At 49.0% G+C, this 13,143-nt stretch overlaps 1 protein-coding gene across 1 annotated transcript in view; it reads left to right on the forward strand.

Moving 5' to 3' along the window:
- The window catches only part of LOC138968217 (uncharacterized), a 72,762-nt gene that overhangs the window by 28,199 nt on the left and 31,420 nt on the right, over positions 1 to 13,143 (forward strand). The window contains exon 11 of the mRNA XM_070340767.1: positions 501 to 590. Coding sequence (XP_070196868.1) covers positions 501 to 590 — 90 coding nt within the window. The remainder of the gene's footprint in view (positions 1 to 500; positions 591 to 13,143) is intronic.

Here is a 13,143-nt window from a genome sequence, read left to right on the forward strand (position 1 = left end):
CAACTTTTCAGTCTGCTCAAATTCTTCTGGATATTCTGGCAATTCTAATTGCATTTCTTTTGATGTTGAGATCTTGATTTGAGATAATTGTGCGAAAAAATAATTATTAAATTAATATGAACCTCACTATGGGTGAATCTGTTGTAGCTTACAATATATGTGAATCTCATACATAATGCGTGGTTCTTGCTTCAGCAATTTCTGGTTTGGCACAATTTTCTGGTATCACTAAGAGCAATAGGTTTTCTTTTGTACTGATTTGTATCTGGCATTCCTTTCTCCAAAATTTATTTAGTCTTTTTTTTCACTAAATGAACTAAATTTTAAATATTTAGATGACAACCAAATCTGCTGTTGCCAGTAATGATTCATTTTGTGTTGCCAATTACGGTACTGCTCATTGTCAGGTCGGTAAGAAGTGATTGAAATTTTCCCATTACGGGTTGACCCCCTCAACATTGTTAACAGGCGCCCAACCTAAAAAGATTGTTTTTGTCCAGAGCTTCTTGGAGTCCATGGCCAAACTGAATGACAGTCACCTGGTTGAAGCAGACATGATTACATCACTGTGTAACTACTTCAGAGTGCAGGTAGGTGTGATTCATACCTGTGTGTGTCAGTCTGTCAGTCTGTCTGTCTGTGTCTCTGACTGCGTGTCTCTGCCTCTGTGTCTCTGTGTCTGTGCCAGTGAAGATAAGGGTGTACGTGAGTGTGTGTTTGTGTGTTTGTGTGTGTGTGTGTGTGTGTGTGTGTGTGTGTGTGTGTGTGTGTGTGTGTCACGTTTCAATATATCACATAAGGTGATTATGCTAACTAACCACACCACGATCCACTCTCGCAGTCATACAAATAAATAGAATCAACAAAAGTATAAGTCGGCCATTGTGTTGACGCGGTGTGACAGTGACAGTAGGCCTGTCCACTCGACAGCCATGCTTGTGAACGTTGCTGAGTGTTGTGCAGTGGCACTGACCACCGGGCCCCGACCCTGCGCGTCGCTACGGTTGTCTCCGGTTGTGCTTCAGCGGTGCCGACAGCTTGGAATAGTTCCTGGAAAAACGGTGAGAGGGGTACGGGCCGGAGGCAGACGACAGCAACACATTCCAGTCATTATGAGTGTTACACAGGCGCCTGACAGTACCATGTGTTTTAACGATGGTATACACTTGTATCAAAGACAATCTAAGCGTAACCTATTCAACATGATTAAGATAAACCAACCTGACATCACACACGTTCCAAAGACAATGAAAATAGAAACTATCGCATCCACAGGCACACGAGCCGTGGCACACAGCCAAAAAGGTATTAACAGATCAAATCTAGTTAGTATCAAACGCACACTCCCCACAAAGCAGGGGGATGATTCCAAACATTTCAAGGTGTGCTACCTGAACGCCCAGTCGTGCCGCAACAAAACGACCGAGCTAGCGGACCTGATACACGATAGCCAAGCGGACTCTATCTACTCCGCAGTTTTTGGCTGAGTTCACAGAGCTTTTAGACGAATACGCCAATTTGCACGGTAATTTTGTAGTTGTCGGAGACATCAACCTTCATTATGATTCACAGTCGGACTTGAACGTTAACACGCTGAAAACACTGCTCCCCACTCTCAACTTGTCCCAGCTGGTAGACAGGCCGACGCATCGTCGTGGACACACCCTTGACTGGGTGGTGGTCGGTGGGGACGTCGGCGTCTTCGACCTGATTGTGCAGGACATGTTGATCTTCGACCACTTCGTCATTTCTTTCAGCTTTCAGAAGCCAGGCCCTGCCAGACGAGTCGTCACCTCGCGCAACATGAAGCGGATCGACATGGCAGCACTGAAGGATGACGTCAGAGCACTCCAGTTAGACAGACATGACCTCGTGTCCAACTACAACAGCGACCTGCGCCGGATTCTGGACAACCACGCCCCTCTCACCACACGCACAGTCACCGACAGACCCTCGGCACCTTGGCTTACGCCGGAAGTCTCAATAGCCAAGCAAGATCGGCGTCGTGCCGAGAGAGAGTGGAGGAAATCGGCTCTCACGGTCCACAGGCAAATCTTTGCTTTTCACCGAGAGGCCGTCAAAGAAATGGTGGATAAGAACAGACACCAGTTTATTTCTCAGAAAATCGAGAACAGCACCTCCAGCAAAGAACTCTTCCTGATCACAGGGCAGCTCCTCGGTAAAACTCAAAATAAAAAGCTCCCAAACTCCATCCCTCTTGATGACCTTCCAGATAAGTTTGGGGACTTTTTTGCCGGAAAAATCGAGAAGATCCGAGTCGAGCTTGATGCTACTCCTGGGCATCCAGAGCATGCGCCATTTCACGGCGCCCACCTCACCGATTTTTCCCCTGTCACTAAAGAACAAGTGAAGAAGATCATTGAAAAAGCTCCACCCAAATCCTGTATTCTCGACCCAATTCCTTCAGAGCTATTAAATGAGTGTCTAGAGGAATTACTCCCTGTCATTACTGATATCATAAATCAATCCCTCACATCCGGTCAAGTACCCCCTTCTTTTAAGCACGCAGTAGTTACTCCCCTCCTGAAAAAAGCTAACCTTGACATCAACACTTTCAAGAACTACCGCCCTGTCTCTAATTTGCCTTTTGTTTCGAAAGTCCTTGAAAAGGTTGTCTTGGCCCAATTGTCAGAGCATCTCGCTAAGACAGGTATGGTTGAACCATTACAGTCCGCCTACCGCGCAGATCACAGCACTGAAACAGCCCTACTTAAGGTAGCGAATGATCTTCTCACTGCCTGTGACAGCGGCTCTGTTTCGCTTCTGGCCCTGTTGGACCTATCCGCAGCGTTCGACATCCTTGACCACGATATACTGCTGGCAAGGTTGAACACCACATTCGGCATAACAGGCACAGCTCTGGGGTGGTTCTGCTCCTACCTGACTGGACGCACTCAGGCTGTTGTGATCCAAAATAGGCACTCCGAGGACACCATATTAAAGTATGGTGTTCCACAAGGATCTGTGTTAGGCCCAGTGTTATTCCCTATGTACATGCAAAGTCATAAAGCAACACGATGTCCTGTACCACATGTTTGCAGACGACACTCAACTACAAAAATCCGCACACACCAAAGAGTTTACAGAGTTAGTGCAGTCAATAGAATCATGCAGCGATTCCATCAAACAGGGGATGACAGTCAACAAGCTCAAGATGAATGATGATAAGACGAGATCATGCCAGTTGGCAAACAATCAAAGTTAAAGCTTCTTCCAGAAACATCCAGTCTTACCCTTTCTGATACCACAGTCACATTCAGCACCAAAGTAAAAAACCTGGGTGTCCACCTTGACAGTAGCCTGTCAATGGACGCTCACATCAACTCACTCTGCAGAACCGCCTTTCTTGAAATGCGGAGGATTAGCCAAATCAGACACCTTCTTTCCCTCGACGCAACCAAGACACTGGTTTCGGCTTTTATTTTGTCGAGACTGGACTACTGCAACTCGTTCCTAGCCGGCCTCCCAGACGCCAAGCTAGACCGCCTACAGCGCATCATGAACAATGCAGCACGTCTTGTGCTGCGCAAGCGCAAGCGCGACCATGTCACCCCTCTCCTCATGACCCTTCACTGGCTACCAATCAAAGCACGCATAACATATAAAATAGCTACCCTGTGTTACCGTAGCCTTCACGACGACTCTGCCCCTTCTTACCTGTCTTTGCTCTTAAAGCCACACGTCCCCACACGCAACCTCAGATCCGCTGACGCAGGGCACCTTGTTGTCCCACGCGTCAAACTGAACGCTTTCGGCAAGCGCGCCTTTATCTACACAGCTCCCTCTATTTGGAACTCTCTGCCCATGTCTGTCCGCCTTTCTACCTCTCTCCTTTCCTTCAAGTCCTCTCTAAAAACACACCTCTTCCGGCAATACTTCAACCCCTAGCCTGTGCGAGTGATTGGATGTTGTCCGTGTGTGTGTGTGTTTGTGTGTGTGCGAGTGAGCGACACGAGTATATGCGAGTAATTGGTTGTGTGCACTGTTCAGTATCTGCCACATTGAGGAGAGGGGTCACTTGCCATCGTAGCGCGCTGTGGGCCGGCTGGGGGCGGGTTGCTGTTTCATGTGCCTGTTTCTTTGTTTATTTCCGTGTTTGAAATCGGCATGCGGGTCTGTTTTTCCCTTGTTCGTGTGCGCGATAGCTGTCGCGGTGTATGAGTGCGACCACACGTGCCTTGGCGTGTGTGTACGAGTGTGCGAAGGCTGTATTTTGTATATTGATTATTTGATACATGTATAAATGTGTCTCCAGGAACATGTTTTGTTTTAATCTTGTGTCGATACTACTTAGTTCTGCCTCGTTATTAGCCATTGAGTATCACTGTTTTATCTTCATTGCTTTATCGTTGTTCTTTGGCCATTTACGTTGAATGACTTGTTATACATTGACATTGATAGTTTTATTCTTCTTCTTCTTCGTCGTTCGCTAGATAGTTTTATTATAAGAACCTATTAACTCGATGTTCTTTAACTATATTTATACATAAATCCATATTGTAAAGCAGTATGCATTGTTAGAGGATCTTCTAGTAGCAGTGTTTAAATGTCGAAGCTGCTTTTCCCAGTTTTACCTAAGAGACCGACTGTATATTGTGTTATTGTATTTGTCAGACTTGATTGTACCAAGTCCCTACACATGTTGTAATGCGCTTAGAGCCAAATATTTTTGTTTTTTGTAAGGGATAGGCGCAATATAAATACACTTTATTATTGAGTCACTTGAGAAAAAGTGACTCTATGTAATCGGTCAGTGTTAGTCTGTCCGGCCGGCCGTCCGGCCGGCCGGCCGTAGACACCACCTTAACGTTGGACTTTTCTCGGAAACTATCAAAGCGATCGGGCTCATATTTTGTTTAGTCGTGACCTCCAATGACCTCTACACTTTAACGATGGTTTCGTTGACCTTTGACCTTTTTCAAGGTCACAGGTCAGCGTCAAAGGAAAAATTAGACATTTTATATCTTTGACAAAGTTCATCGGATGTGATTGAAACTTTGTAGGATTATTCTTTACATCAAAGTATTTACATCTGTAGCCTTTTACGAACGTTATCAGAAAAACAAGGGAGATAACTAGCCTTTTCTGTTCGGCAACACACAACTCAACGTTGGGCTTTTCTCGGAAACTATAAAAGTGACCGGGCTCAAATTTTATGTGAACGTGACTCATTGTGTTGTGAATAGCAATTTCTTCCTGTCCATCTGATGCCTCATATTGTGTCACGATCGGGTGACAGAGACCAAGAAAGCGTCACTCAGTGGAGTGCCTGTTCTGGGTCAATGTATGATAGAAAGCGCCTGTGCGTGATATTGGACACAGCAGAGTTTTTGCTGACAGTGCTCCCGAGCACGGATGTTTTGAAACGCACGAGCTTCACAGTGCAGGTTTCTGCTGTCATAGGGCTGACGGTTTTTTTCGCTGACAGCGCGCACGGGATTTTCAGGGATTGAGTTTCTCGTGTCTTTTTTTCCTGCTTGGGGAGGCAAAACTGTGTATAGCTGGACTGGTTTGGTGACAAGGTCAGTCACGTGTATTTGGCTAGGTGGTCTGTCAGAGACTCAAGGACGACACACTTGACACCCAGCGGCAGAAGGGGAAGGACCTAACACACAGTTACTAGAGTATGATGGTTTTTCACCGAGTATCATATTCGGCACTCTAGGGGAACTTCCACAAGTTATTCCTTTCCTCTGCCACGTATTTTGCTGAGGACAAGTCGTCACATTTCCTTCGTCGGCGATGGCTTTCGCATAAGGATTCGACAAGGGGTTCTGGACGTTTTGGGTCACTGTTGACGAACAGAGACTGTTCCAGGGAGGAGGCGGACTTTGCTTCCATTGAGAGTTACAATCATAGGCTTTTGAGGTAATAAATCATTATTTAACGCTGTTGATGAGTCTGTGTTGTGGAATGAAATACTCTCTGTTGTTCTTTCCAGGTTAGCGCATAATTTACTCTCTGTGACGCTAAAATACTAATCTGTATATGGTTTTTGCAGATAGGGAGAGAAGGACGGAAAATGGCTGTTTTGTTGTTGTAAAAAGTCAGTTTTGTGCAGGCCCACGTGCTCGATGAGATATTTAAAGATGACATGTTTTAAGGTGGTGGGTGAGGGGTAGCTGACATGTTTAGTGCACCGATGCTTTCTGTTTGCAGCCTTCCTTCGTTCGTTCGTTTCGTTCGTTCGTTACGTTCCCGTAACATCGGCACGGCTGACTCTGGCGGGAACTGTTGAGGCTACGCTAACCAGGAGACCGGCTAACCAGGAGACCGGCTAACCAGCGGACCGGCTAACCAGCGAACCGGCTAACCAGCGGACCGGCTAACCAGCGAACCGACTAACCAGCATACCGGCTAAGCAGCAGCAGCAGAGATAAAGCTAAGTGCACCATGTCGTACGCACCCCGTTGACCACCGTTGTCTTTTCGTATCTATGATTTCATTGGAGTAGTGACAACGTGGGGTGTGTGACACCTGCACGAACTAGAGCTTTTCGAACAGAACATTCTCATTTCGACTGTATTTACACGGGTTCAGCGTGTTACTATAATTTTCTACATAGTACTGGCATTTTGTCAGTGAACACTGGTTTTTTACGTGTTGAGAACGTAAAAGGAACATATTTTGAGTGAAGGCTCGAGGGAGGTGGAGAGTTTATACATAAACAGGCGTCTGAAACTTATACTTTTGTTGACTCTATTTAATTGTATGCCTGCGAGAGTGGATCGTGGTGTGGTTAGTTAATTAGTAGTAATTAACCGGTTCATAATCACCTTGAGTGATATATTGAAACGTGACACGTGGGGGCCAAGCCGGGATTTACTCAGTTAATTTCTGACTGATAAAGACCCACCAATTAAGGATAACTAAGAGCAGATAATCTCGTCAGTGCTCGACTTATTTTCTGCTTGGTGCTACCCTTTTTTGTATAGTTTTGATCATATACCACACCTTAAGCGATTCACATCTTGCAGGAAATGTAAATTGTAATTTGTGAGTTATTGTATGCGCTAACTGTGATTACTTCCCTTTCCTTTGTTTGTGAATCTTTGTTGTTGTACGTTCAGAGTTTTCCGTTGCAGAGAGCTGAGCGGGGTTAACGGATTTGTTGTTCGTTTTACTCAGTTTTCTCTACATTGTTGTTTCGCATTCTGTAACAGGTTACATTTCTACCGTCTTGTTTTACTTGGATTTTTCTCCATATTTTGACTTTGTTGGAATTTTGGGGGGGAAGGGTCCGAGGACTTCTGTCCTAACCAAGGCTGTGGGAGACACTCTGTTTCACCGCAAAAAGCAGCCGATAAAGTAGGCCACGGCTGTGGGAAACACTTTGTTTCACCGCAAAAAGCAGCCATAAAGTAGGCTACGCGATTTGTTCTACACCGTTTGGATTTTTCTTCTGCATTTTCTGGTTGCTGGATTTTTGTATCCACCGCTTTCATCACCGCGTGTTCTAGCTATAGCTGCGTTAGACTTATTTTGGTAATAAAGCTTTGCTAAAACTAACCATGGCTACAGGGGGATCTCCTACGAGGAGAATAACTTTCGAGACTCCTGGGAGCGAGCAACCGACTGAGCGAGACGCACGCGTTAGAGCCCGAAGCGTTCTAAAACGCTTAGAAGTAGAACGGAAGGAAGAATTTGAGCGACTGACAAGAAAAGAAGAACGTGACCGACAGGACAAGAAGGACGAACTTGACAGACAAGAAAGGGAACGACAGGCAGAACGACAGGCTGAACGAGACAGACAGGAAAGGAAAGAAGAACGTGACAGACAGGAAAAGAAAGACGAACTTGACAGACAAGAAAGGGAACGACAGGCAGAACGAGACAGACAGGAAAGGAAAGACGAACTTGACAGACAAGAAAGAGAACGAGACAGACAAGAAAAGAAAGACGAGCTTGAGAGACAGGAACGACAGGCCGAACTTGACAGACAGGAAAAGAAAGACGAACGTGACAGACTAGACCGGAAGGAACAGGCGGATCGCGATCACCAGCTAGAGCTAGCTAGGCTACAGGCCGAGAAGGGTACGCTCACTCAGGCTAGCGCGCCGACGTTTGTTGCCGACCGTACGAGACTGCCGACGTTCGACGATGACAAGGACGAGCTCGACGACTTTTTACGCCGGTTTGAGCGCATTGCATCTGACCAGAAGTGGGAAGAGGCCACGTGGGCTAGCCGCCTTAGCACCTGCTTAAAGGGACGCGCATTGCAGCTCTACAACGCTTTGGAGGACGACGAGGCGAGAGACTATCAGGCACTTAAGAAGGCGTTACTCCAGCGCTTTAACCTGACTGCTGAAGCCTACAGACGACGTCTGCGTAACAGCAAGAGACTGAGCGGCGAGCTGAGTCATCAGTTTGTGGCACGCCTTAACCTCTACCTGCGGCGCTGGGTGGAGATGGCCGAAAAGGACTGGACCGTCAACGACCTTGCCGACCTCATAGTCATGGAACAACTGATGTCCAGCCTGCGACCTGAGGTGGTGACCTTCGTGCAGGAACACCAGCCAAAGACTACTCAGGAGGCAGCCGACTGGATCAGAGTGCACGAGGACGCCCAGGCGATCTCCGGCAAATCTTCAGGCTCACGGCCAGGAAAATCGGGAAATTCGGGTTCTTCAGGACCCAAGGACGGGAAGGACGATCAGGGACACAAGGGATCGAGTTCCAGAACTGACATCCAGTGTTACTACTGCAACAAGCGGGGCCACGTGAAGAAGGACTGCCACAGGAGACAGGCTGACCAGAAGGGCGTTCACTTTGTTGGCAGTGAGGAGTTAAGGGACGTCACGAGCTCATGCACCATTCCACAACTCTGCGTTCCGTGCTCCAGGAAACATTTCCAGCCCCACTGCAACGTCTACGTTAACGGAGTGAAGGGCGAAGGTCTGCGGGACACAGGGGCAGACATGATAGTGGTTCGGGCGAGTCTAGTTCCAGCTATGGCCTACACAGGAGACAGCATCAGGGTGAGAATGGCCGAGGCATCTCACGCTTACGACTTGAACACGGCAGTGATCAAGGTCGTAACCCCGTTGTTCACGGGGACCATTGTGGCCGTCGTCATGGACGATCCTCCATGCGACCTGCTCATTGGAAACCGGGTTCAGTTTGTGGACGGCGTCACCAGGGAGGTTCCCGTTTATCGGGCTCCCGACGTCATTTCAGTGCTCACGCGGGCACAGGCGGAGCGAGAGGACAAACCTCTCAAACCCCTACCTGCTGCACGAGCTGCCCTGGGGAACGTGACCCCCGCGCTTCTCGCGAAGGCTCAGGATTCTGACCCGACCTTAGCTACTCCTCGGGAGCACGCGAAGTCGGGGAAGGTGAAGCTGAGCGGGAAGCATGGGAGGTCAAGGTTCCTCAGGGACAAGAAGTTGCTCTACCGTGAGTTCAGCAACCAAGAAGGTACATTCAAACAGGTTGTCGTGCCTCGCGAGTTTCGCGAGGGTGTCATGGCAACGGCACACGACTCGATTCTGGGAGGTCATCTTGGCACCAAGAAGACCACGGATCGTGTCTGGCGCCACTTTTACTGGCCAGGCATCTGCACGGATGTCCGACGTTTCTGTGCGTCCTGCGATAAGTGCCAGAAGGTGGTTGCCAAAGGAAGGGTGAGGAAGGTCCCCTTAGAGAAGATGCCGCTCATCGACGAACCCTTTCGTCGGGTGGCAGTGGACATCATCGGGCCCATCTTGCCTGCGTCTGAGGACGGAAACAGATACATTTTGACCATGGTGGACTACGCTACTCGATACCCAGAGGCGATCCCTCTGAAATCGATTGAAGCCACGCGAGTAGCTGAGGCTCTGGTTACTATGTGGTCCCGGCTGGGAATTCCATCAGAGGTACTCACCGACAGAGGCACGCAGTTCACGGGAGGAGTGATGGCGGAGGCAGCACGACTGCTATCACTGGAGCAGCACTTCACCACTCCTTACCATGCTCAGTGCAACGGACTGGTGGAAAGGTTCAATGGCACCTTGAAGACCATGCTGAGGAAACTAGCTCAGGAGAAACCACGCACGTGGGACAGGTACATCCCAGCATTGCTTTTTGCATACCGCGAGGTTCCTCAGGAGAGCTTGGGCTTTTCCCCATTTGAGTTGTTGTACGGCAGACAGGTACGCGGTCCCATGGCTATCCTGCGTCAGGCTTGGACGGACGAAGAAGCCGACGAGGAGGTGCAGACGACAGCGACCTACATCGTAGAACTCAGGAACAGGATTGAAGAGACCTGCAAACTGGCTCAAGAGAACCTGGGAAGAGCAGCACAGCGTTACGCGCGAGGATTCGACCGCAAGGCACGGCCGCGCAGCTTCAAGATTGGAGAACGGGTGTTGCTACTTCTACCTGTCAAACACAACAAGCTACAACTGCAGTGGCAAGGACCTTTTGAGGTGACAGCGAAAGTGGGCCAAAACGACTACAGGATCGTCATGAACGGGAAAGCACGCCTGTACCACGCCAACCTGCTGCGCGCCTACATAGAGAGGACTGCCTACGGGGAAAAGGACAAAGTGACAGAAGCAGTTGCTGTCGTGATGGACGAGACAACGGAAGAACAGGGAGGAGGACGGGTACCAGTTGGTCCGCTGGAGGCTAGTGAAGATCACACGGACGTGCACATCTCACCTGATCTTGGGGACGACCAGCAGGCGGACCTGCAAGAGATCCTGAAGGATGCAGCACGGGTCCTTACAGACATACCACTTCAGACGCATCTAGAGGAGTTTACCTTCGACTTGCTGGAGAAACAGCCAGTGAGGACGAAGCAGTATCCCATGCCTCATGCCCAGAAGGAGGTGGTCAGGAAGGAAATCGCCGACATGACGAAGTTGGGCGTCATCGAGCCAGCGAACTCTCCCTACAGTTCACCAATTGTGCTTGTAAAGAAGAAGGATGGACGCGTCAGGTTCTGTGTTGACTACCGGAAGCTGAACAAGATTACGGCGTTTGACGCGGAACCCATGCCTGATGTGGACTACCTCTTCAGTCACTTGGCCAAGGCCAAGTACTTTTCCAAACTGGACCTCACCAAGGGATACTGGCAAATCCCAGTTGCCGAGGAAGACCGCCCAAAGACTGCATTTACCACTCCATTCGGCCAGTTCCAGTGGACAGTCATGCCTTTTGGTCTACAGAATGCAGGTGCCGTCTTCACTCGCATGATGAGGAAACTTTTGGAACCATTGAAGCGCGAGGACATCAGCAGTTTCATCGACGATGTGCTGATCGCGACAGAGACATGGACTGAACATCTCGACGCCCTGCGCGACGTGTTCGGAAGGTTGAAGGACGGAAATCTGGGAGCTAAACCGTCCAAGTGCTACTTGGGATTTCGGGAATTGTCTTTCCTGGGTCATGTTGTCGGCGAGGGATTGCTCGTTCCAGAGGACGACAAGATCCAGAAGATTCGGGAGGCGGAGCCACCGCGCACGAAGAAAGAAGTCAGGTCTTTCCTGGGCCTAGCCAGCTTCTATAGACGCTTCATCCCGCACTTTGCCGAAATCGCTCTACCACTGACCAACCTTACCAAGAAACTACAACCGACCGTTGTAGTGTGGACTGAGGAATGTAGCTCCGCATTCAACACCCTGAAGAGGCGACTCACCAGTCAGCCTATTCTCCGACTACCAGACCTGAACAAGGACTTCGTGCTGAGGACAGACGCTTCAGGGAAGGGACTTGGGGCAGTGTTGCTTCAGGAGACAGAGGGGTTTTTGCACCCTGTTTGCTTCGCCAGCCGTAAGCTGACCTCGGCCGAGGCAGCGTATGCAACGGTTGAACGCGAGTGTCTCGCCATTGTCTGGGGCATCCAGAAGTTCGAAGCGTACCTGTACGGACGACCTTTCTGTCTGGAGACGGACCATCAACCTCTGCAATATCTTCAGGTTGCAAGGTTGGCAAACGCCAGACTTATGCGCTGGGCGTTGATTCTCCAACCGTACCAATTCACGGTACGCGTCATACCGGGCGCCAACAATGTTGGAGCTGACTTTCTCTCTCGGGCTGTAGAGGAGAACATGACTGTGAGCGAAACCGAGGTTTCGTCTTGAAGAGGGGAGGTGTGTCACGATCGGGTGACAGAGACCAAGAAAGCGTCACTCAGTGGAGTGCCTGTTCTGGGTCAATGTATGATAGAAAGCGCCTGTGCGTGATATTGGACACAGCAGAGTTTTTGCTGACAGTGCTCCCGAGCACGGATGTTTTGAAACGCACGAGCTTCACAGTGCAGGTTTCTGCTGTCATAGGGCTGACGGTTTTTTTCGCTGACAGCGCGCACGGGATTTTCAGGGATTGAGTTTCTCGTGTCTTTTTTCCTGCTTGGGGAGGCAAAACTGTGTATAGCTGGACTGGTTTGGTGACAAGGTCAGTCACGTGTATTTGGCTAGGTGGTCTGTCAGAGACTCAAGGACGACACACTTGACACCCAGCGGCAGAAGGGGAAGGACCTAACACACAGTTACTAGAGTATGATGGTTTTTCACCGAGTATCATATTCGGCACTCTAGGGGAACTTCCACAAGTTATTCCTTTCCTCTGCCACGTATTTTGCTGAGGACAAGTCGTCACATTTCCTTCGTCGGCGATGGCTTTCGCATAAGGATTCGACAAGGGGTTCTGGACGTTTTGGGTCACTGTTGACGAACAGAGACTGTTCCAGGGAGGAGGCGGACTTTGCTTCCATTGAGAGTTACAATCATAGGCTTTTGAGGTAATAAATCATTATTTAACGCTGTTGATGAGTCTGTGTTGTGGAATGAAATACTCTCTGTTGTTCTTTCCAGGTTAGCGCATAATTTACTCTCTGTGACGCTAAAATACTAATCTGTATATGGTTTTTGCAGATAGGGAGAGAAGGACGGAAAATGGCTGTTTTGTTGTTGTAAAAAGTCAGTTTTGTGCAGGCCCACGTGCTCGATGAGATATTTAAAGATGACATGTTTTAAGGTGGTGGGTGAGGGGTAGCTGACATGTTTAGTGCACCGATGCTTTCTGTTTGCAGCCTTCCTTCGTTCGTTCGTTTCGTTCGTTCGTTACGTTCCCGTAACATCGGCACGGCTGACTCTGGCGGGAACTGTTGAGGCTACGCTAACCAGGAGACCGGCT

The sequence above is a fragment of the Littorina saxatilis genome, linkage group LG6 (assembly GCF_037325665.1).
Source record: "Littorina saxatilis isolate snail1 linkage group LG6, US_GU_Lsax_2.0, whole genome shotgun sequence".
Lineage (NCBI taxonomy): Eukaryota > Metazoa > Mollusca > Gastropoda > Littorinimorpha > Littorinidae > Littorina > Littorina saxatilis.